The sequence below is a fragment of the Harpia harpyja genome, chromosome Z (genome assembly GCF_026419915.1).
Source record: "Harpia harpyja isolate bHarHar1 chromosome Z, bHarHar1 primary haplotype, whole genome shotgun sequence".
Taxonomy (NCBI): Eukaryota; Metazoa; Chordata; class Aves; order Accipitriformes; family Accipitridae; genus Harpia; species Harpia harpyja.
Window position 1 is genome coordinate 12,136,238 of NC_068969.1, and position 20,664 is coordinate 12,156,901.

Consider the following 20,664-nt stretch of genomic DNA (forward strand, 5'->3'; position numbering starts at 1 on the left):
TTGTCTCTACCTTGGGATTGGGTCCTGCCCTTGTGCAATAAAACCTTTTGGAGCTCCTTCCAGGCTCCGTGCAGAAACCTCTGGGGTTTGCCCTAGGAGGTGTCACCACTGGAGTTAACTCTGATGGCATCGTCTGTTCCCGTGTAGGTGGAGAGGACATTTAAATTGCTGTATAGCTCCTCCACCATTATCATGGCTGCTTCCACATCAGTGTCCTGCAGGTGGTGGGCCCTGGTGAGCGTCCTTAGGCTCTTGGAGATCACAGGAAGGCACGGCTGTAAGTGGGATGGGCAGTTTTGTTTGTATTTGCCCACTCTCCCTCCTGGATCTTTGCAGGTGATGCCTGCCACTTGGCTGGAGTTACACCTGAAAAAGGCCTAAGGAAGGGTGACAGGAATATTCAAAGTTATGGGAAGACTTTTGGAGGAGTAATTACATGGTTGAGAACTTGCCAGCCTGGAAGAGCAACGGTGCAGGTCTGTGAAACCCTGAGAGGATAGAGGAGGCGAATAAGGAATGACTGTTCATGGGCTTTTTAGTACAAAACCTGGGTGCCATCAAATGAAGTGAGCAGGTGGCAAATGAGAAATAAACAAGGCTGGTGAGGGCATTCTGGGAGGGATCATGGTTTGCCTTTAGCCAGACCTTTGCTCTTGCACTGGATGTGTGCAGTGTTTCTGTACTGCAGTGCAAACAGCTGATGGTACCATGATGCGGGGCCCTTGTCTTGAGAACTCGAGCAATGGGCCAAGTTCCCAGCGTACAAGGTATTACACAAATAACAAAAATATTCCCATCTTCCAGGAACATGCTATAGAAGAGGCCTGGATATCTTGGGGGACAGAGTCCCAAGTACTCCTTAAAGCTGGCCAGAGTCCCACTGCTGAGTCCAGGCTGTGGTTGCCACATTAACTGCAGCGAAGAATAAGCATTAAACAGTTAAAACTGCTCCGATGCGCTGCTAAGAAGTAGGTAAGTAGTGTGTCAATACTGAGGTTTTGTTAACTGTCTAGTCACAAATGCATGAAATTGTGTAGGTCATCATGTGGCCTATACTTCTGGGAATGCAGAAAGTCTGCTTGGAAAAGATCCTTCAAAGCTGCCACTTCTTGGTCCAGCTGCTTGTGTGTTGCATTATCTTCTTTCTCATTCCTTTGGCTTAGGCTGGGGATCAGCCGAGCCTGGCAACGGGGACGGTACCTGCAACGGCCTGACCCATGCAGGACCCACACACGCGCCCGTCATGGCAGATAACGGCACAGTCAGTAGGTCTTGCTGGAACAGGGCAGCTGAAAGGAGCAGAGAGGTGAATTCTGCCCACCGAGCAGCTGCTGTAAAATCGACTAGAGGTTGTAGACTGTAATTTTGTTTTTAATCACCAGCGAAATGTGAGCTGACGTGTTGGGGTGGTGAGCTCCCCTGAGGCCTATGGAGACAAACGGTGTGTGGGAAGGTGGGTGAGGGATTGCTGGTGAGGTGAGGGGGATGCCCTCGCTCAGCTCCTTTGGGGGATGCTTTGTCTCCATGCTGCCGCGGGGGAATTGCCTTGGACATCCACGGGGACTCGACAGCCTGTGAACCCTTCCTGATGGACAATGGTTCCTCAGTCTTGGAGCTAGGCGATAAGCTTCGTGCCATCCTGGCTTATCTTCTGCGTGGTTACGTGTGGTTTGGTTTTCTTCCTGCGGTAATTCTGCCGTTTACGGGGTGGTTTGATCCTGCATTCAAAGCGGAGGCGTGGAGGGCGGGCACAGCCCTTGGCGCAGGAGGGGAGGAGGAAGCCTAGTGAGCCCGGAGACGCTTTGGTACCTCCGCGGGTATGTGGCGGGGTGAGGACAAAGCGGTAACCTCCCCGGGAGCACAGCTCTCTCCGGGCCCGCTCAGGCCGCCCGCGCCCCGGGCACCGCAGCCCGCGCAGCCGCCGGCGGCGGACTACAGCCCCCAGGCTGCACCGCGGCTCGCCGCCAGTACCGCGCCGCGCTATTGGTCGTCCCGGAGCCGGCCGCCAATGAGGCGCGGGTATGTTGGCCAGGCGGCGGAAGAGGAGAGGCGCTCTTCGCAGCGGCGGCCCGGTGCGAGTGGGGGGCGCGGCGGGGAGAGGCGTCCCCAGCGCCCGCCCCGCCGGCATGGGGGGCAGCGAGAGCAGCCACGGCGGCAGGAAGGTCTCCTTCGGGCTGGATGAGCGGGAGCAAGTCCGGGTGCTGCAGGGCATCAGGGTGAGGCGGCCCGAGGGTGTTCTGGGGCCGGGTGCGGGAGGCCGGGGGAGGAGGGCAGGGACCTGGGCTGAGGAGGGCCCCGCTGGAGTGGCAGGGTTGGGCAGCGAGAGCAGGGGAATGTGGTACAGGGGTGGAAGGGGTGGGTGGGGAAAACTGGAAGGCTGAAGGAGTAGGGGGTTGGGGAGGCAGTGGGATGACTGGAGAGTGGTGGGAAAGAGGCTGAGTGCCTGAGCATGGCTTTTCTCGAGCGGTGACACACCAGCCCTTTATTTCCCCTTCCAAACTCTGCTCTCAGCCCTCTTTCCCTCCTCACTGCCTGATGACCCCATCTTGCCCCTGCCTTGTGCTTTGCAGGCAGCTTGATGCTAAAGGCACTGCTTGGCTCTGAGGGCATCCAAGAGGAGATACCTCTGCACTTATTAGTGATACCAAGAGCTTGGCAAAGCACTGCTGCCTGAACATACAGGGAGATAAGAGATTGTGGGGCTTAGTGAGATAAGGGGAGTTTCTAGGAGAGGTAGTGGGAAGCTGCTTCTTGAACTTTGATCGGACATCTACACGTATGTGTTGTGAAAACAAGCCTTAGAGAGTGGGGGTGGTATCATTAAGGAACATTTTTTTTTCCCCCGTCAAGATTTCTCTCCCTATTTTTCATCGGTTATTTAAGTTTTTTTGAGGGTTTTTATATTTGTTTGTTTGTTTTATTACTACCATCATTTTCATTGCTGTTGCTTCTTCATACTTTTATCTGGTTTTCATCTGAAATGAGCTTGCAGAGTGTGTTTTGCTGTGGTTACTTAATTTTCTTCCCATTTTGACTAATCATATGACAAAAGTTAACTAAGATTGTGTCAATCTCCTTTTTAAACTGTTTGATGGAGGTGAAGTTGTTCTTGCCTGATTTCTCTTTACAGGATATAGGCAGGGATCCCTCACCTACCATCAATGTAATTTGTTCTGCTGCTTTAATTTAGTTAGCAGCTCCATCAACTAGATGCTGATGGAACTAGAGGAAAATGTGGGTTCATTGTTACTGGTCTGTTTATGACCTCCAGGAGCTCAAGATGAAGACACCCTATGTATCTCATGATGGCTGATTAGGTTAAGTGAGCTGTGGTCTTTGTAGACCTTTCTGTTTGACTTCCTGAAGTCAAAGTTTTTCTTTTCATTTTTTGTTTGTTTGTTTGCTTGTTTTGTGAAACAAAATAATCCTTCCCCATTCTTAGTACCAAGGATGTTATTTGGTTTTTTTGCACCTATGTGTATAAAAGTAGTTCCATTGAGCCTGCCCTTAACTAAGTCTGGCTTTTAACAGATTTGTGTTTTTAAAAACGAGTTACCATAAACAGGAGTTTGGGATGATAATGACATATAATGAAGATGTTAAAAATGCTGTTAAATTGGGTAGTAGTGGCATAGCTGAAAGTAAGTCTTCTACTGTGACCAGCCTAGGTGGGGAAACAGCCTTGTTTTGTTTTGTTCTGGAGCCAGAACATTCAGCGCAGAACTTCTGACCTTGGCAGGAGGAAGGTGTCAATCTTAACAGTGCTGTGAGAAGCCCCTTGGACTGAACTGCTAGAAAACTTCTAGTTAACTTTTCTTTCTTTTCCATGGGTTTGGACCCAAGTAAGGGAGTGAGGATGAAGTTGAGATTGCAAAAATGTTTGCAGCCATATGTGAATGGGAGGGCTGTGCAGCTGTTCTCTGCCATGTGGTTTGCAGTTCTGCCATGCTGAGGTGGGTTAGTAAGCGTGGGGGAAGAATAAGAAGGATGGATGGACGGACAGACTTACAACCTGCTTAGTTTTTTTCCTTCCACTTCTGGTAAATATGTCCCTACTCAAGGGGTTGGCTTGTTTAGCAGTGTTCTCCACCTTTGTTATTATTTGTGGAAGATTAATTGTCATTGTCCAGTGAAGCCTTTAGGGTCAGTAGATTGGAGGTTTTATCACTTACTGATAGGGTATGTTTTTTAAAAATGTAAATTCAATATACAGATGACCACATGGATTCAAAGGACTGTGGCATTTAAATGAGGTAACTGGCCACACTTTTGCAGTATCATGGAATCTAACAAACAGGGAGCTTTTATATTGAAATATTTGTACCTTAAGAGTTGACTTCATTTATTTTTTTCCTGTATACATATGTTTCAGCTCTCTGAAGATGTAGTGAACCGAATGAAAGAATCTCCTCAAAGTAAAAGGGACAACCAGAAATCGCCCTGTTCATCCAATGGCACAGTTCCACCTTCACCAGCTGCAGAAGGGAAACCGAAATCTCCTACAGGTACTGTCAGTCCCTATCAGGTCTAGTGACTGTTTTGATACACTACTCGGTAGCGCTGCTACTAGATGTTATATAGTATGCAGTACATATAGTATGTATTTTTCAAGACTCTCTTGGTGTGAGAGGAGTTTTTTGATTAGCATGTAACATTTTTGTGTATGTATATATTGGCATCATTGAATGTCTTGGATGTTATGGTCCTGTGATGTCCTCTTTATGTTTCTGAAAGGTAGCTGTGTCATCTGGCAGTTGGAGCAGTTGAAATGCTATGGTTCTAGTTCTGTCGCTGTGTGACCTTAAGTAAGACAACTTGTTTTTCTAGGTCCTTTCTTTCCCTTCTCCATCTTTGGATTACCACCCTTCTCAGATAATTTAATGAACTTGTATCACTTTGTGAACGTTTCAGATGAACATGTAATAAGCAAGGCAGATTTTTTTTTTAATTTTATCCTGGCAAGCTGCCTTGTTGTCTCCTTTGCATGCACAGGGAGTATATTGCGGATGGGTGGGAGAAATACTGCTTTTTGTTCTTTGGAAATAAGCTCATAGGGAAGGATAGACTGACTAAGCACAGCTTGCCAAGTGGATGAGGAGAACTTGGTTTCTGAACTTGTCTTTCTTTACAGGTCAGAAAGCTATTTGATTTCTCTTGATTCTCAAATACACTTTGTTGATATGTTATCAGTGTGGATTTGTTTAGGGCATCCAGACTAACATGAAATTAGGAGCCAGGCCTTTGCTTTTAGAGATTTGCTTGCTGTTAGCCTACATCTTTCCTGAAAGTGGATTCAGCCTTATGGATGGCCTGAACTCCATCAGATAATTTAATCTCCACTTGTGGGGTCCCTTGTAATTACAAGGCAGGCAGGAGGTCAAGGGTAAGACTTAATGGAACTGGAAGAAGGAAGTGGAAAATAGGTCTAAAACCATGTTTCAGTATAAACTAGGGTTTGAGCAGTTAACATCCTTACCTAGAAGTTTCTGTAGCATGCCTTGTTCAGTGTGCCTTGTGGAAGGCAATGCTGTCAGTGTCTCTTTGTTTCATGAATTCAAACTCCATCCCTCAAACTTAAATTTTCTTGAGACTTTTCAAGGTGTATTGGTTTTTTTTCTTCGTGAGATAACACTCACATGTGAAATTCTCCTCTTCTCAAATAATTTATGATGTGATGAAGGGCAATGTTTTGTACTATAGTTGTCACAGGTTTCTATTCTTCTTTCTAGGAATCCAGCCACCAATGGCAAGTGACTCTGGTCAGAAGTCTTCTGCTGCAGAGCAGGAACTGTACAGGAGGTGAGGTGAAGTTCTTGGAAAAGACAATAGTTTACTCGTTTTGGACTATATATATGTGTGTATATATATGTAAGTTTTACTTCAGTCCAAGTGCAATGATTGTATGTTTTAATGCCTGAGAATCCCCTCTAGAGCCTTTTTTAGTTAAGGGCCATGGAACATGTTTTTAGGGAAGCCTGTCCCTTAGCCAAAAGGGAAGCTGTGGGCAATTGGAGTGGTGTTTGGAGAAACAGGGAGGACCAAAGTAATGAGTTGGTAACTACAGAAAACTTGCATGTGATGCGCATTGCAAGACCGATAAAGCATAAACCTGAGTACAGTTGCCTTTTCTGGGACAAATGAAGGAGTCTAAGTGTTTGATACTTCCCTTAGGGATTTTGGAATCTCAAACATGGTAATGGTTTTAATTCAGTTTATGCCTAAAACAATCAGATCTATCTTATGTATCTGATTCCATTCCTCCTCCTTTTCCTAGACTGGACATAATGCCTGTCAGCCAGTACTAGAGTGCTATGAATTTTTCACCCAAGGGTATTTTAATTTATTAAGATAAAAATACCTGTAAAGATGGGGTAGGGGTGAGGAAAAAAAAATTGCAGAAGAAAACTGTCCTTCTCTCTGACAGAACCACAGCAGTCTCCTCCTAGTTCTAGGCATTGCAGGGTACTGAGAACTTCAGTTCTGTGTAATTCAGTATCTTTCTGTTATAAAACTACTGGCATGATCTGTCTGTGTTCTTAAAGATGCTGTAAAGATTAGTCTTTTCCTGTTCTTTCCTTTGCTGCTCTGATGGTGTCTTTACTGTGCTTGTAGTCTAGGTAACAATGAAAATCAGTCTCTGTGTGCATGATGGTTTTTGAGTATTGCAACAGACTGACCAAACCTGTTAAAACCCTGTTGCATCAATCACACTGTCCTTGTGGAAGTCAGAGATGTGACCAAGAAAAGTCTCTGGAAAGCTGGTTCACTTTCTTGGGGACTGTGGAATCAAAATTGCTGGCAGTTTTCAGTGTTGAGCTACTGAACTGCATCCCAAATACCTGATCTGGGAAAGGAGAGGTAGGGGCAGAAATGCAGTGGAAAGGTAGGCAGGGAAGACAAGAAAGGGAGGAGCAGCTTGTATGTGTGTGGCTCAACTGTGGAGCCAGAACCAGGCCTGGATGGGCTGAAATGCAGCCTGAAATGTTTGTGGATGACACCAAATTGAAGGAGTGGTCACTGTGCTGGAGAGCCACATTGCCACTCGCAGGGACCTCAGCAAGCTAGAGGCATGGGACAAGAGAGGCTGAGGGAACTGCATTGGCGTAGCCTGGCGAAGAAGGGGGGTACGAATTGTTGTTTTCAACTTCCTAAAATAGTAAAATAGAGACAGTGCCAGACTGTTGTCAGAGGTGCACACAGAAAGGACAAGAGTCAAGGGACACAGATCACAGCAAGGAAATTCTGCCTGAGTATTGGGGGGGTGGGGGGAAACCCCAAACAGTCAGTGAGAGCAGTGAAGCACTGAAACAGGTTGCACCAAAAGGAGAGGTGCTAGGCTGGACCTTGTTCTCACCAACAAGGAGGGGCTGGTGGGGAATGTGAAACTCAAGGGCAGCCTTGGCTGCAGTGACCATGAAATGGTGGAGTTCAAGATCCTTATGGCAGTGAGGAGGGCGCACAGCAAGCTTGCTACCCTGGACTTCAGGAGAGCAGACTTTGGCCTCTTCAGGGATCTTCTTGGTAGAGTACCCTAGGATAAAGCCCTGGAGGGAAGATGGGCCCAAGAAAGCTGGTTAATATTCAAGGATCACCTCCTCCAAGCTCAGGGGCAATGCATCCCAACAAAGAGGAAGTCAGGCAAAAATGCCAGGAGGCCTGTGTGTATGAACAAGGAGCTCCTGGACAAACTCAAACACAAAAAGGAAGCCTACAGAGGGTGGAAACAAGGATAGGCAGCCTGGGAGGAATACAGAGAAATTGTCTGAGCAGCCAGGGATCAAGTTAGGAAAGCTAAAGCCCTGACAGAGTTAAATCTGGTCAGGGACATCAAGGGCAACAAGAAAAGCTTCCATAGGTACGTCGGTGATAAAAGGAAGACTAGGGAGAATGTGGGCCCTTTCCGGAAGGAAATGGGAGACCCGGTTACCGAGGATATGGAGAAGGCTGAAGTACTCAATGACTTTTTTGCCTCAGTCTTCACCAGCAAGTGCTCCAGCCATACCACCCAAGTTGCAGAAGGCAAAGGCAGGGACTGGGAGAATGAAGAATTGCCCACAGTAGGAGAAGATCAGGTTCAAGACCATTTAAGGAACCTGAACGTGTATAAGTCCATGGGACCTGATGAGATGCATCTGGCTAACCCCTGTTATTGTTGTATGTCCCTTGATCTTTTCCAAAGCAGTATCTACTTACCTAGCTAACTACTTTCTATTCTCACTGTTTTCAGGTGATAATTAAGTCCTTAATAGAGCTAAATATAACTGAAGTATAAGCTTATATGGTGCTAAGTCTACTGTTGTTGCCAGAGCTGTAGCTCACCAAAATTGCAGGTAATGTTTAAAGTTTGTTGGACTTCTGAATTCCTGCTGATAATGGAGGGGCTGTGAGCAGATTTTATGTCAATAGATTATGGATTTGTGTTTTGGCTCTAGGCAGGTGTCGTGGTTTAACCCTGCTGGCAACTAAGCACCATGCAGCTGCTCACTCGTGTCTCTCACAGTGGGATGGGGGAGAGAATCAGAAGGGTAAAAGCGAGAAAACTTGTGGGCTGAGATAAAGACAGTTTAATAGGTAAAGCAAAAGCTGTGCACGTAAGCAAAGCAAAACAAGGAATTCATTCAGCACTTCCCATCGGCAGGCAGGTGTTCAGCCATCTCCAGGAAAGCAGGGCTCCATCACGCGTAACGGTTACTTGGGAAGACAAAATGCCAACACTCCGAATGCCCTCCCTTCCTTCTTCTTCCCCCAGCTTTATATGCTGAGCATGACGTCATAAGGTCTGGAATACCCCTTGGGTCAGTTGGGGTCAGCTGTCCTGGCTGTGTCCTCTCCCAACTTCTTGTGCAACCCCAGCCTACTCACTGGTGGGGTGGTGTGAGAAGCAGAAAAGGCCTTGACTGTGGGTAAGCACTGCTCAGCAATAACAAAAACTTCCTAGCATTGTCAACACTGTTTTTGGCACAAATCCAAAACACAGCCCCATACAAGCTACTATGAGGAAAATTAACTCTATCCCAGCCAAAACCAGCACAGCAGGGATAGTCTATGCTAAGCCATGACCCTGTTGCCAGAAGTCTGCTGATCACCTTCTCTCTGTTTGCCTTTGGCACTCATACAGGTATGAGCGAGAACAGGCACTGGTCCAAGAGGAGTTGCTCCGGCTGGCCAAAAGAGAAAGGGAAGCAGCCAATGAGGCCTTGAATACTGCCCTTCAGCGGGAAAGGAACAACACTAATGAAGAGAGGCAAAGAGCGGCCCAGCTGGTGAGTAACAAAAAACCCCAGTATGTTTCCATGTAGAACAGGCTAAAATATCTCTGCTTGAGGGCATTCATTAAATGTCGCTTGTGTGATGAGCTTAGAAACTTTGATTTAGGCTGAAGCACTCATCACCTCCTAATGCATCACTTAATGTTTGGCTTACAGCGTAGCTGGCAAGCTACACTCGTAGCGTGTCATGCAGTGATGCTAAGGCCAAGCTTGCAGGGAAAGGCATAAGTAATGACTGCGCTGGGGACAGCTTTACCTGTGGCAGGTCAGTGTGGTTTGTGTATATGGAGTCACTGTCTGAGCTAGAGAGAACTCTTTTAAACCATCAAGTGTATGAAATGAATGTTTTGATATATACAGGATCAGATTCTGCTGCCTTGATCCACCCTGAAACTTTGCTCTGTTTTTCTAGAGTATAATTGTGCAAATACCCAAATTAATAAAAAGTAATAATGAGTTCTGTTGTTTGAGTCTTATGATGCTGGTAACAGGAGAACTGTTACAAAACTATCAAGTATTGTAACATTTTGAAGAAGGCTTAAGATTCATTTTTAGGGACCAGGAAGCATAAATGCCTTTTGTACACACCACTGACTCCCAAACCAATCTGTTCTTGCCCAGCAGGCAGACTTCTTTTTGGCGGCTTCTTGCTGCAGCCTTTACTATTAGTTAGGCACCTTGGTGTTTGAGAAAACTCTTTGGGTTATTGTCATACCAGTGCTGAGAAAAGCAGTGATGGAGACAGAAGTACAGCGAGATGAGACTGAGTAGAGCAAAAGGCTTGTATCACTACAGTAGATTGGGGTTGTCATTGGTGCTTAATATTCACATGATACTATTTTCTATTGTTTTCTTTTAAATACTAATGTTACTATGGCAATGGCATACTGCCTGTAAACAATGCAGAGTCTTATTGGAACTGCCACATTTTCCTGGCCTGCAGTGGTATGAGGTGTTGGGGTGTGACAGCGAGGTGGGACTATGCTTGCCACAGTGAGATCAAACTGCCTGTTCATTTGGACTGTGCTGTTGAAACTTTATTGAAAGAACTAGACTAAGAGTAATTCTCCTTGCCTGGTACATGCTAAAAGGATGGTTTAGGGAGAGGACAGACTTGAGTGATGATGGTCTTTACTGTGTTTATTCCATCCTACTGATCTGTTGCATGCACTTGATTTAAATGAAGAATCTTTCTATGAGCGTGTTTTTTCTATATGTTGAATGCTAACAGGCGTGGCTTACCCAGGCATGTGACTTGGCTGTGAAGCATTTTGAGGTTATAATACGAAGGCATTTTGGGGGGCTGAATAAATAAAATTTATATAAAAATGGCCATAAGGGTTCAGACAGAAGGTCCTTCTAGCTGTAGTCCATCTCTGGCCAGCTCCATAGCAGCTGCTTACGGAGAGCATGAGAACAGAGCAGGTGTATAGCAATATTTCCTACTTGTATACCCTTGCAACTCCTGCTGTTCTGGGGCTTAGAGGCTTCTTCAGGAAGAGGCTGTATTTTCCCATTGGTGGTTAACAGTCCTTAATGAAATTGTCTCCCATGAATTTGTGCATTTGTGTTTTTGGACCCGTTTGTGCTTTTTGACTCCATGATAACATTTGTATGTGGTTGGATTGGTAGGTCTCTCAGATTGCTCACCTGGATATAGCTTGTGAACGGCTGCTGTGTCGTAGGAAATTTCCTCTTGGCAGATTGTGCCCTAACCATGGGAAGCTGCAGGATTGCTGAGCTTTAGAATAGTGATATCTGAGGCAGGTGACTGCTGTTCCTCTGCATAGGGCATCTGGGTCAGCAGATGCAGTATTAACTCTCTTTCTACTACAAAGAGAATATTTTCTTTATGAATACAATTAACAGACTTCTGTAAAGGTGGGGGGGAAGAAGCTAGTGGATTTATTGTCCAATCTAAAGATGTGGCCTGGCTCAGAAGTAGAGCCCTGCCCTCCTGCAGTGAGGTTTAGAGTCAGTCCTGGAGAAATATGACTAGCAGAATCAGGCAGTATTTGTGAAGTGTAAAGAGGGCACCTCTAAAATGAGTTGGGACCTGACCGCTAACATACAAAAGCTGTTCTATTATCTGAATTGGCTTTTAATCCTGCAGTGTCGCATACCCAGATACTGCATACCTCATGCTCTGCAAAAATCTGATCAGGCTCTCCTTGTGTAACCCATAAAAGATAAATAGTAACCATGGAGTGTTAGCCCAGAACATGGTGCAAGAATGAGAAACTGTTAAATTTCATTGCTCTTTAACTATCTCTTGATCACTCATAAATTTAAGATCCTTAAAAATGGAATGGTCTAGCCTGTCCTTGCAAAGATGAGGTCAAAGCTATTGTCTATCAGCTTCTAGATATCTTCCTAAGCAGGAACTGTTTTTGCCAGCCTTTTAAATTATTTGGATCCCTATCAGACTAGCTTTATCTCAGTTACAGTTTCCTTTTGGGCATGGTTACCTTATTGTATTGACTCAATCCTACTCAAATCATACCTGTCCTTTTTCTTCCAGTATTGTTTTCTTCCTTTATTTGGAATAGGGCTTGAATGTTTCTTGTTCGCTCTTCTGCTTTTTAGCCCTAGTATATGAGGCAAATAATGGGTGTGAGCTGCTCTTTCAGCCCTTCTGTGTCAGTCTTCTCTTTCAGGTAGAAGATAGTAGTGGAACTCTAGGTACCTAGTGCTAGTCCAGGTGCAAATGGCACTGGAAATTATCTGCTTAAATTTATAAGGGAACAACTTCCAGGGTTTTTGTTGTTGTTGTAACCTATTAGGGAAGCCAGAGAAAAATGGGGCAACTCCCATGAAAGAAATAACAAATGAATAATTTGCTTCTATCAGCACTTAATTTAGTAAAAATTGAAAATCATGCCACATGTAATTAGAAAGTTTTGTTTTATTTATTTATTTTTTTAAATATTTGTAGTAAGATCTTGAGCTGCCCTGTGCCCTTAATATATCAATGGTTTGGTGATTAGTAGCCTTCTCTTGTACAGTTGTCTCCAGTAGTCCTGCAACCTTACCACTTGTAGACCATAAATACAAATATGATAGCTGTATTTTGAAATTATTTCATTTTGATTGTGCTGAATGTCACTTGTCATTTAATCTGTTCTTTACGATTTTCATTCACTGACTTTTATTATTGGCAGTATTGCTATGAAGCACTTCTTCAGTCTTACTATATAATACACATTCCTGAAGAGAGCGTGGACTAGAGCTAACCTTTGATAGGGAACTTGCTGTCAGCTTCTGGAGCCAGTTACTTCATCATTTATGGGGTAGGGTGCAGATTAAAACTTACTGGGGTTTTTCTGGTTTTTTTTTGTGGTTTGTGTGTTTATTGTTTGTATGTTGGGGTTTGTTTTGTTTTTTTTTTTGTTTTTTTTTTATTAAAGTGGTGCACTGGTTACAAGAGGGATTTAGAATTAAGTACCTGGGTCCCATTCTACATTTTGTCTTGATCTTTCTTTTTTTTTTTTTATCACTTTGAACAAGGTACTTAGCTTCTAGATACCTTAGATTTTGAATAAAAGTCCTTAAAGTTTTAGTTTAAGAAGCAAAACAGCTCTCTAAGTAGAAACACTGCAGCGTTCACTTCCCTCTCTGAGTGAATATGGCTTTTGATTAACCATGGGGGACTGGCTCAAATGGAAGTAGTCTGCTAAGCTGCTGCAGAAGAACTCTCACCAATTTGTATTAGAGATAAAATGTTTTGTTTGTTTGTACAGCACTGCAGGATTGTGGTGCTGACTGGACTCTGAATAATTTAATGCTGTGGGTACTTACTATACAACAAGGATTATACGTGCAGTACTTCACAGCAGGGCCTAGGGTGTTTAACTAATGCTTGTAGCATGCCTTAAGTCTCATGTGAAATATCCAAGAATTAATATAGCTATCTTTAAATCCTTTTTTATTTCTAGCATGAGGAACTTCCAAAGTTGTCATAGTCAAGTTATTTAATTGCTTCACTGTGTCGTGAATAGTCTCACCTTTCCTCTGTACCAGGAGTCTTACCTTTTTCATTTCCAATTAATCAAAACCTCTTCTCTCAACTTCTCAGTTCTTTTGACTTTCTTTTTTTCTCCTTCTTACCAACAAAAGAAACTTTGCAAGCAAAGCTGCTCTTTTTTCTCCTCTCTGCTTTTGTAATCTGCTAAGGCTGCGCAGCATGTGCAGCATATGCATCATGAGCCTCTTGGAGCCAGTGACTCCCTGCGTGATGGTTTTCGCTGAAACCTTTGAGACAAATCAATGTGGAATGGGGATGGATAAAAGCAGAAGCTGGGGGGGGAATAAACGCGATTAAGCAAAGACATCTCATTACTACTCTAGAAAGGGAGGATTATAACTTATAAAATAGGAGGATCTCATTTAGGGGCCATGTGTGCCTGTGTTATCAGGACAGAGGGAGAGCAAATAGAATAAATGAAATTAATACTTTGAAAAGAAGCATTACCCAGATTTGAGAATTGAACTAATATGATTTGTGCAAAGCCCTGAAGTTCTTATCTCCCCATTTAATACCCCTAGGATAATAGCTTTGTCAGAGTTATTGACCAAAAGTCGTCGTGTTCCTTTCCACTTTGAAAGAATGAATTCAGAAAGGGGGTGATGGTAGGACAAACTTTGCACCATGATTAGCTTTTTCAGACAAGACTGACAGGCACTGGTTGCTGTGTGAAAACAGACTGGACACAGAATTTCTAAATTGCCAGGAAAGAGTTTCTCCAGCCGTCAATGATGGATGGCTTACTATTCCCAGCGTTCCTGGTCATGCCCCGCTCACTGGCTTGTGGTATGGCAACCTTTGCTTTCTGGTGGCTGCAGCATTGCACCGTTGTGATTAGTGTGGCCCGGAATATAAGCATGGGAGGAAATACTCAGAAGGATTTAGGGTTTGTCTCTGGTTGCTCCAGTAGCTGATTATAATTGGTCATAGGCTGTTGGATTCTTTCAGATGATTTCTTGCCCTGAAATAATCTCTTTGGTCTTCAGAGCCTCTCATCTCCTCTTGTTGATTCAGGAGAGAAGGGCTGAAGGAAGAACACATGACTGGGAGTGGCTTTGGTCAGGGCAGTGGGTTTTGATATTGGTGACATCTTGTGAATGTGGGATGCTGGACTCTTGGGCTTAGCCTGTGGCATTCTTTGGACACTTCCACCCTTGGTTTAGGGCGTATTGGTCTGCTGACATTTTAAATGTTATGTTTTCTCCATTTCAAAGTATGTGGAGGTAAAATTGCTAAAAGCAGCATAAACAGCCCATTCATAGATTGACAGAATGGAGGAGAATTTTGGTGTTAGTAGGGGAGTGATCAGGTGGAGTATTGTTTTCTTTCTGGCCCTGAAGGCGTGGAGGAATGATCCAATTGGCCCATTCATGGAAAGTTTTCTTTAGATTTCTGGTCATTGATGAAACTTCAAGCCAATCTCGCTTACATTTTTTGCTGTGAATTGCCCATTGTTGTAGAGCAGTATCAGCTGTAGGTGCAGCTGAGCTGGTACTGAAGATGGTTTTAGAAACGGTCCTGAACATGATTTAGTTTTGTTAAGGCTTTCATTTACTTTGTGATAAGCTGGGGATCAGCTTCATCCTGGCTGATTAACCATAGGTAAGCATCTCTAGATTAGACTGGGGTTTTGGTGTGCATAATCTCCTATCATTGTGACAAGCTGGAGTGACTGGCTGAGGTCCAGTAGTAGCATGGTGTTTGTTGAAACTGTGACAGTGTGGGGCCATCAGTGAAGCGAGACTGCTGTTTTTGAGGTCAAGCCTCTATTGTCAAAACTTGTCATTTTTTCCTCCCTCTTTATTTGAGTTGATGTAATGAAAGGTATTGTCTTTGTGAGCTTTGCATTATGGTTTGGATACTGCTCACATCAGGGCCAGTTTTGCTCATCCTGTTTGTTCTGCAGCTAAAATGTAGCACACTGAGCTAAAACCCTTCTCTTTCTAAAGTTGCAAGCCTATATGTAGGAAATAGGTTGGTTCTGGGAGGAGACATTGCTAATAAAAGTCTTGGGTTTTAGTGTTTAGAGGCTCTTTAGTTTCTGTAAATATTTCTTGATTGAAGTTTTTTGTGGGTGAAGCAGAAAACATTGATTTAAATCAGCAAGTATGGAGGCTTGTTTTAAATAATAGTGGAAAGTGAGGAAAAAAAGCCCATTCAGTTATTTTTCTCCAAGCTTGATTTTCATTGATGTTAGTGATTAGCAAAAAGTATCTACATGTGTTTACTAAAGGAATGACACCTTTTTTTCCCCGATTAATTTTTATGTCATCTTTAGAAAATGACTGGTGCATTTAGTTACTAGAACATTAATTCTCACATATAGTGTGGGTACTGCCAGTTGTGGGGGCAGTACCTCCTGATGAGCCTTGTTCCCTGCAGTTTGGTTATTTGCAGAGCATTCAGGTACTGTGTGTCAAACACTCACATACCTACCCTTAGGGCATGCAAAACCAGCTAGGGAACTCTGACTAGGTTAGCAGGAGTGGCATTCTCTTTGGCTATAGCAGGAGTGGCATTCTCTTTGGCTAGAAGTTGCAATGCAGTTGTTTTCAATTGCTTTCACTAATTGGATAAAACCACCTTTTAAATGTGTTGATACAAATGGAAAGATGTGTTTTTTGGTTTAAGCCTTAATGATTTATTATAAAATGTTGCAAGCTATTGATAGGGGGATTTAAATAGTTAGGCTGAGTAGCTTCAGACCTTGTTCCTCCTATTCTTCTCATTCTTGCTGTCAGAGCTAAGATACGTTTCTAGACTTTCCTTTCGAGAAAATGTATTAATGTGTGGAGTCTTTAAAGTTAGTGGTCTGTTAGTCTCTGGCCAGAACACTCCTCCTTTTCCCCCAGTTGGATTCCTCTTTGGCTGCTACCTTGTACTATAGAAGTGGGTGCATTTCTGCAGTGAAGGAATTACTTCTTTTTATGAAACCATTAAACATTTAAGGGATCCCTATAGAAAGTAATCTTGCAGTATTAAGTGGTGGACTTTGGAAAGGTTTGCATTGAATTTAAACTTGGCATGGTGAGGATCTCCATGACTTCTACCTTCAGCAAGCTAATAACTTCCAGTCTCTGGAGCATCAGTGAGGTCTAAATTTAACTAAAGCAATTTTGGAGAATGTGTACTACAATGAACCCAGAAAGCAAAAACACAGTAAAACCAGAAGAAAACCTTCTCTTTCTCCATCTTCTCTTGAGGGAAGGCAAAGCTGTTATCTGGCTAAGGGTAAGATGCTGTGTGTGTACTCCTTATTTTCCCTGCTACTGCTTCTGTGATTTGTCAGACATTTATAGTGTTTTTTTAACAACTTCCAGTTTCTGCAGCTAGTCTTTTATCTCCTGACTGAAGGTTAATTTGTGTTTGGAGAGTTTTTGCAGATTTCAGCAGCTGATGGTCGTTTGAGCTTCTCATTTTTGTAGTCTCTTGGGTTAAGGGACCTTATCACAAGGGTGGCCTCTTTTTAAAGCCTATAGCTGGAACAAATGGAAGTTGTCTGTGGTGCTGCCTACTTCCCCTGTGTTGCCTTCAATTCTCCTGTACCTATATTTCACACTTTTTTTTTTTGTACCAAGTTCATATACTCCACAGAAACTTCTTCCAAGTTCATTTGTTCTGACTTAGGGTTACTGTAAAGCCATTCCATCATTTAAGAAGCAAAATATAAGATTAGCCTTCCTTTCCCCCATCTATAACTACAAAATATTCAATTAATAAAGAAATAAGAGAATAACATGTTGATATTTTTCTATGAATGGTCCAGCAAAGCTAGTACTGCATCTTTTTTTTTTTTTTTTTTTTTTTCTGCCAAACTACTGTGGAGTAGTAGAATTCTGCTCTAATTTTGCAGCTAATTTTGGGGGCATAAGCAACAGAGATTTAGTAATGCATCAGGGTGTTTCAGTAAGCTTTCCTTTCCTACAAGCCAGTATTAGTCAAATGTGGTACAGTTTGTGGTATAAGATTGTCATAGGTATAAAGGCTGAGAGTGTTATAAGAATGTAGTTCCCACTAGCTTGGTTTAAACTTTATTTTTGGATTATGATTTTGTTTGTCTGTTTTTTGAGTATTCGGAATATTACATACATCTAACTTAGTATTTGGTAATAGCTTTCTAGTATTCATTGTATTCTACCTAAAAAATGACAGTGTTTGAGTCTTGAATCAATGATCCTTGATCGCTGAAAATTTTCTTGATGTAGCTGGAATGTGTTACTTAAAAAGAGAGCAAGATTATGAATTTAAAGGGCTAATACAATAGCCAGGAAATAAGTTTGCACTGAATGGAACACTTCAATTGCTCTCACGCTCTCAGATGGCAATGTGAGGTAGGTGACCTGCCACTGGATGTAATTTTTGTTGTATTCCCTAAATGCCATGAAAACTAGCTTTTGTGCTTCTGCCACCTTTTCTTGGAACCTTAATGTGTATGTCTTGATGTGATCCTCACTGACAACAGAGGGGTGGTAAAGAACATACCTGAGATAGACGGTGTTCCACACTGGGTGGCAATGTGAGAGAAAAATGGTCCAGGGTTCTTTCTGGGTCTCGGTAAGAAAGGCTGACAAGTGGCTTAATAAAGTAGCTGTTTTAATAAGATAGACTAGAAAGAGGACTATAGATAGCAAGTAAATCTTATGTCCCTTCAGATGCTGGGAGCTCTGCTTTCACGCAGGATTGGACACACCCTGGATGGATTTTCCCATGGTGTGCTGTGCGGGTGGAGAGGTTCCTCCTTTTTCGTCATTTGAGCAATTATATTCTTACAAGAAAACAACTCTGTTCATAAATGATGTTCACATGAGAACATATTGCTGCTCTTCAGATAAAGACAAGGTCCTGCAGGGGCCAGTACCGAGGGGCAGCTGCCTGCAGGCTCCTCTTGTTACGATGCTGAGGAATCTGTGCAGCACAAGACAGGCCTGAAGGCCGTGCTGTATCTGTATGTGCAGCACGGCGCAGGCCTGCACCTGCTCAGGTTAACTGTTCTGTGGATCACCATCCCCTCGATGCACAGTGGTCTCCCGGTCAGGATCGCTACATTCCACCCCTTCATCCATGTACAGCTTACCTTTCTCAAAGATAAGTAAGTTACAGATTATATTAGCAAGCTGTTCAGCTAATAGGAAGTTTCCTGATGGGCTGGAATCTTATCTATGTGATAACATCTGTCAGTGCACTGCACAGAGGGGCATGGGGTATTCCAGCAGGTTCCCATACAGCAGCTGCTCATGGTAACATAGGGGCTTCTCAAGCCCAAGTACCAGGCCCAACAGAGCAGATGTGTTCTGTTCCCAGATCACATTTCCTCAAATACAATGTCTTCTACAAGTCTCCCAATACAAATAGCTTTGTTGGATCATACTAGAAGATGAAGCTGAGTCTACATGGTATGATGGGAGAAATCAAAATAAGCACTGATGTTATTTCTTTATTTCTCACCTTAAAGAAAAGTTAAAGCAAGCTGATACGAAGAGTGAATTTCACTGAGGCTTTTTCTAGTTTGTTTATACCCTCTGCTACAGTTAGGTATCCTCAAACCTGCTTCTATTTGCTGATGAATTTAATTTTCATTCTTGTTTGCTTCCCTCTCCTTCCCTCTTTCTCTCTCTTGTCTTGTTACTTTCCCCAAACTGCAGGATGGTTTGCTCCTGCCGCCTTTCCTCGTTGGTGGCGTTATCAGGCACGTGTGCAGCGGGTGAGATTGCAAACGCCACTGTTCTCCGGGATTCTAAGCATCAGACAATGTTTTACACGGCATCCCATTCTCTAGCTGGCTGGTTGGACATGATGTTGGTACCTTATCTTCACGCTGACACACACTGGACATTAATAGAAATACATTGCTGAGGCACATGTGTGGAATTTCAAGCAGCCTTTCTAGCTGTGCTTTAGATAGTCTATTGTGTGCTTAACCTCCTGGAAGAGGTTTTGATGAGAAGCGCATAATGTTAACTCTTGGGCAGCTGGGTGGACTCTCTTAGAGTTTCTTATTACAGTCAGCATAGTATCTTCCTAATTGCATGCTGCTTGTGTATTTTGGAGTTTCAGCAGTTTTAAATCTGTCTTTCCATGAGCAATATTCCTCCTTCCTAATGCAAATTTTAGGGAAGAAATAGCTACGTGTATTGCACATAGGGAGGAGGTAGGAAATAATGTGCTGCAGAGGGGAGTGAGCTGCCAGCACTCTTGTTTAGCTTTGTCTGAAGTCTGTCCCTGTATTACTTTTGGCTCTATGATTGCCTTACATCAACTAAAAAAATGACCTGGATGCAATTGCTGCTATTTGCCAGGAATTCCTTCTGCTTTTGGAGCACATCAGAATTTTTATTGTTTCCTTTGTACTATATATGTCTACTTTTCTCTGCTTGTTTGTTATGACCATCTACAATTATCTATATTATTTATGAGTAGTGAGAAAAACATGATGGAAAGTAGCGTCTTAAAAGGGACTGTACTATAAAGGAGAGGAAATGAGCTGATGACTTTCTCTTTGATTTTTAGACAATGAAAATAGAACACCTGCAAGCTTATGAGGGGGGGAACGAATTAGAGTGTTAGCTGGCTTTCTTTTTCCTGTCTGCGTGTAACATTGGGGGTTTAGAGCCTTTTTAGCCTCAAAGACTTTGTGATAATGGGCAGACTTGAAGGATGATGCAGTAGGAGTCGAGAGTAAAAATTGATCAAACAGACAGATAGAGCAGGGCTATGTATAATTACTGTCCAAAAGAAAAAAGCTCCATAGTTTAATACCTACTTGAATAGTACATTAGACTAAGGATACATTTGTTAAATAACCAGTGCTCTTCCAATTAGGACTGAGAGCTTGCCACGTACATTCACTGGATCTTCAGCCTAATGCTTTTGCAATGGAAAAAGTGGTTCGCTGTCTAGCAGATGACTTCAAGCCCCTTTCTTTTTCTAAACACATAGGCTTGTATCTCTTCTCTCTCCTTTTCCCTTCTCTCCAGCCTCTGTGGAGAATGTATTTGTTCCTCAGTGTTAATCTTGCTATAGTTGTAATTGGCACTGTCAAGCTGAAACTGTGACTCCCCTCTGTAGCTTCCAAACTTCCAATACACAAATAGTTCTGTACAAAAGCTGTTCTCTTCCTAGCTGAGGACCTGAGCAATCAGTCATTTTTGTATTTTCATATGATATGCTCTCCTAGTTTAACAGCTAAATGTGGAAAAAGGGGGATTGGGAATAAGGGTATATTTAAAAACAAACAAACAAATACCACCAAAACAAAACCCAACAAACCACCACAAAACAAAACAAAGCAACATCCCAAAAAAACAAAACCAAAAAAACCTCCCAAAACCCAACAACAGTAACAACAACAAAAACTTAATGTCAGCTGCAAAT

General features: G+C 43.1%; 1 protein-coding gene across 7 annotated transcripts in view; it reads left to right on the forward strand.

The window, feature by feature from the left end:
• Positions 1-2,022: 2,022 nt before the first annotated feature.
• Positions 2,023-20,664, forward strand: part of CHCHD6 (coiled-coil-helix-coiled-coil-helix domain containing 6) — a 115,822-nt gene continuing 97,180 nt past the window's right edge. For 6 of the 7 annotated variants that reach the window (XM_052775800.1, XM_052775801.1, XM_052775804.1 and 3 more), the window contains exons 1-4: positions 2,030-2,216; positions 4,373-4,505; positions 5,730-5,799; positions 9,119-9,263. In XM_052775800.1, coding sequence (XP_052631760.1) covers positions 2,127-2,216; positions 4,373-4,505; positions 5,730-5,799; positions 9,119-9,263 — 438 coding nt within the window. In that variant the 5' untranslated portion in view covers positions 2,030-2,126. Of the gene's footprint in view, positions 2,217-4,372; positions 4,506-5,729; positions 5,800-9,118; positions 9,264-20,664 lie in introns of all 7 variants that reach the window. The other variant, XM_052775797.1, reaches the window with a different exon arrangement.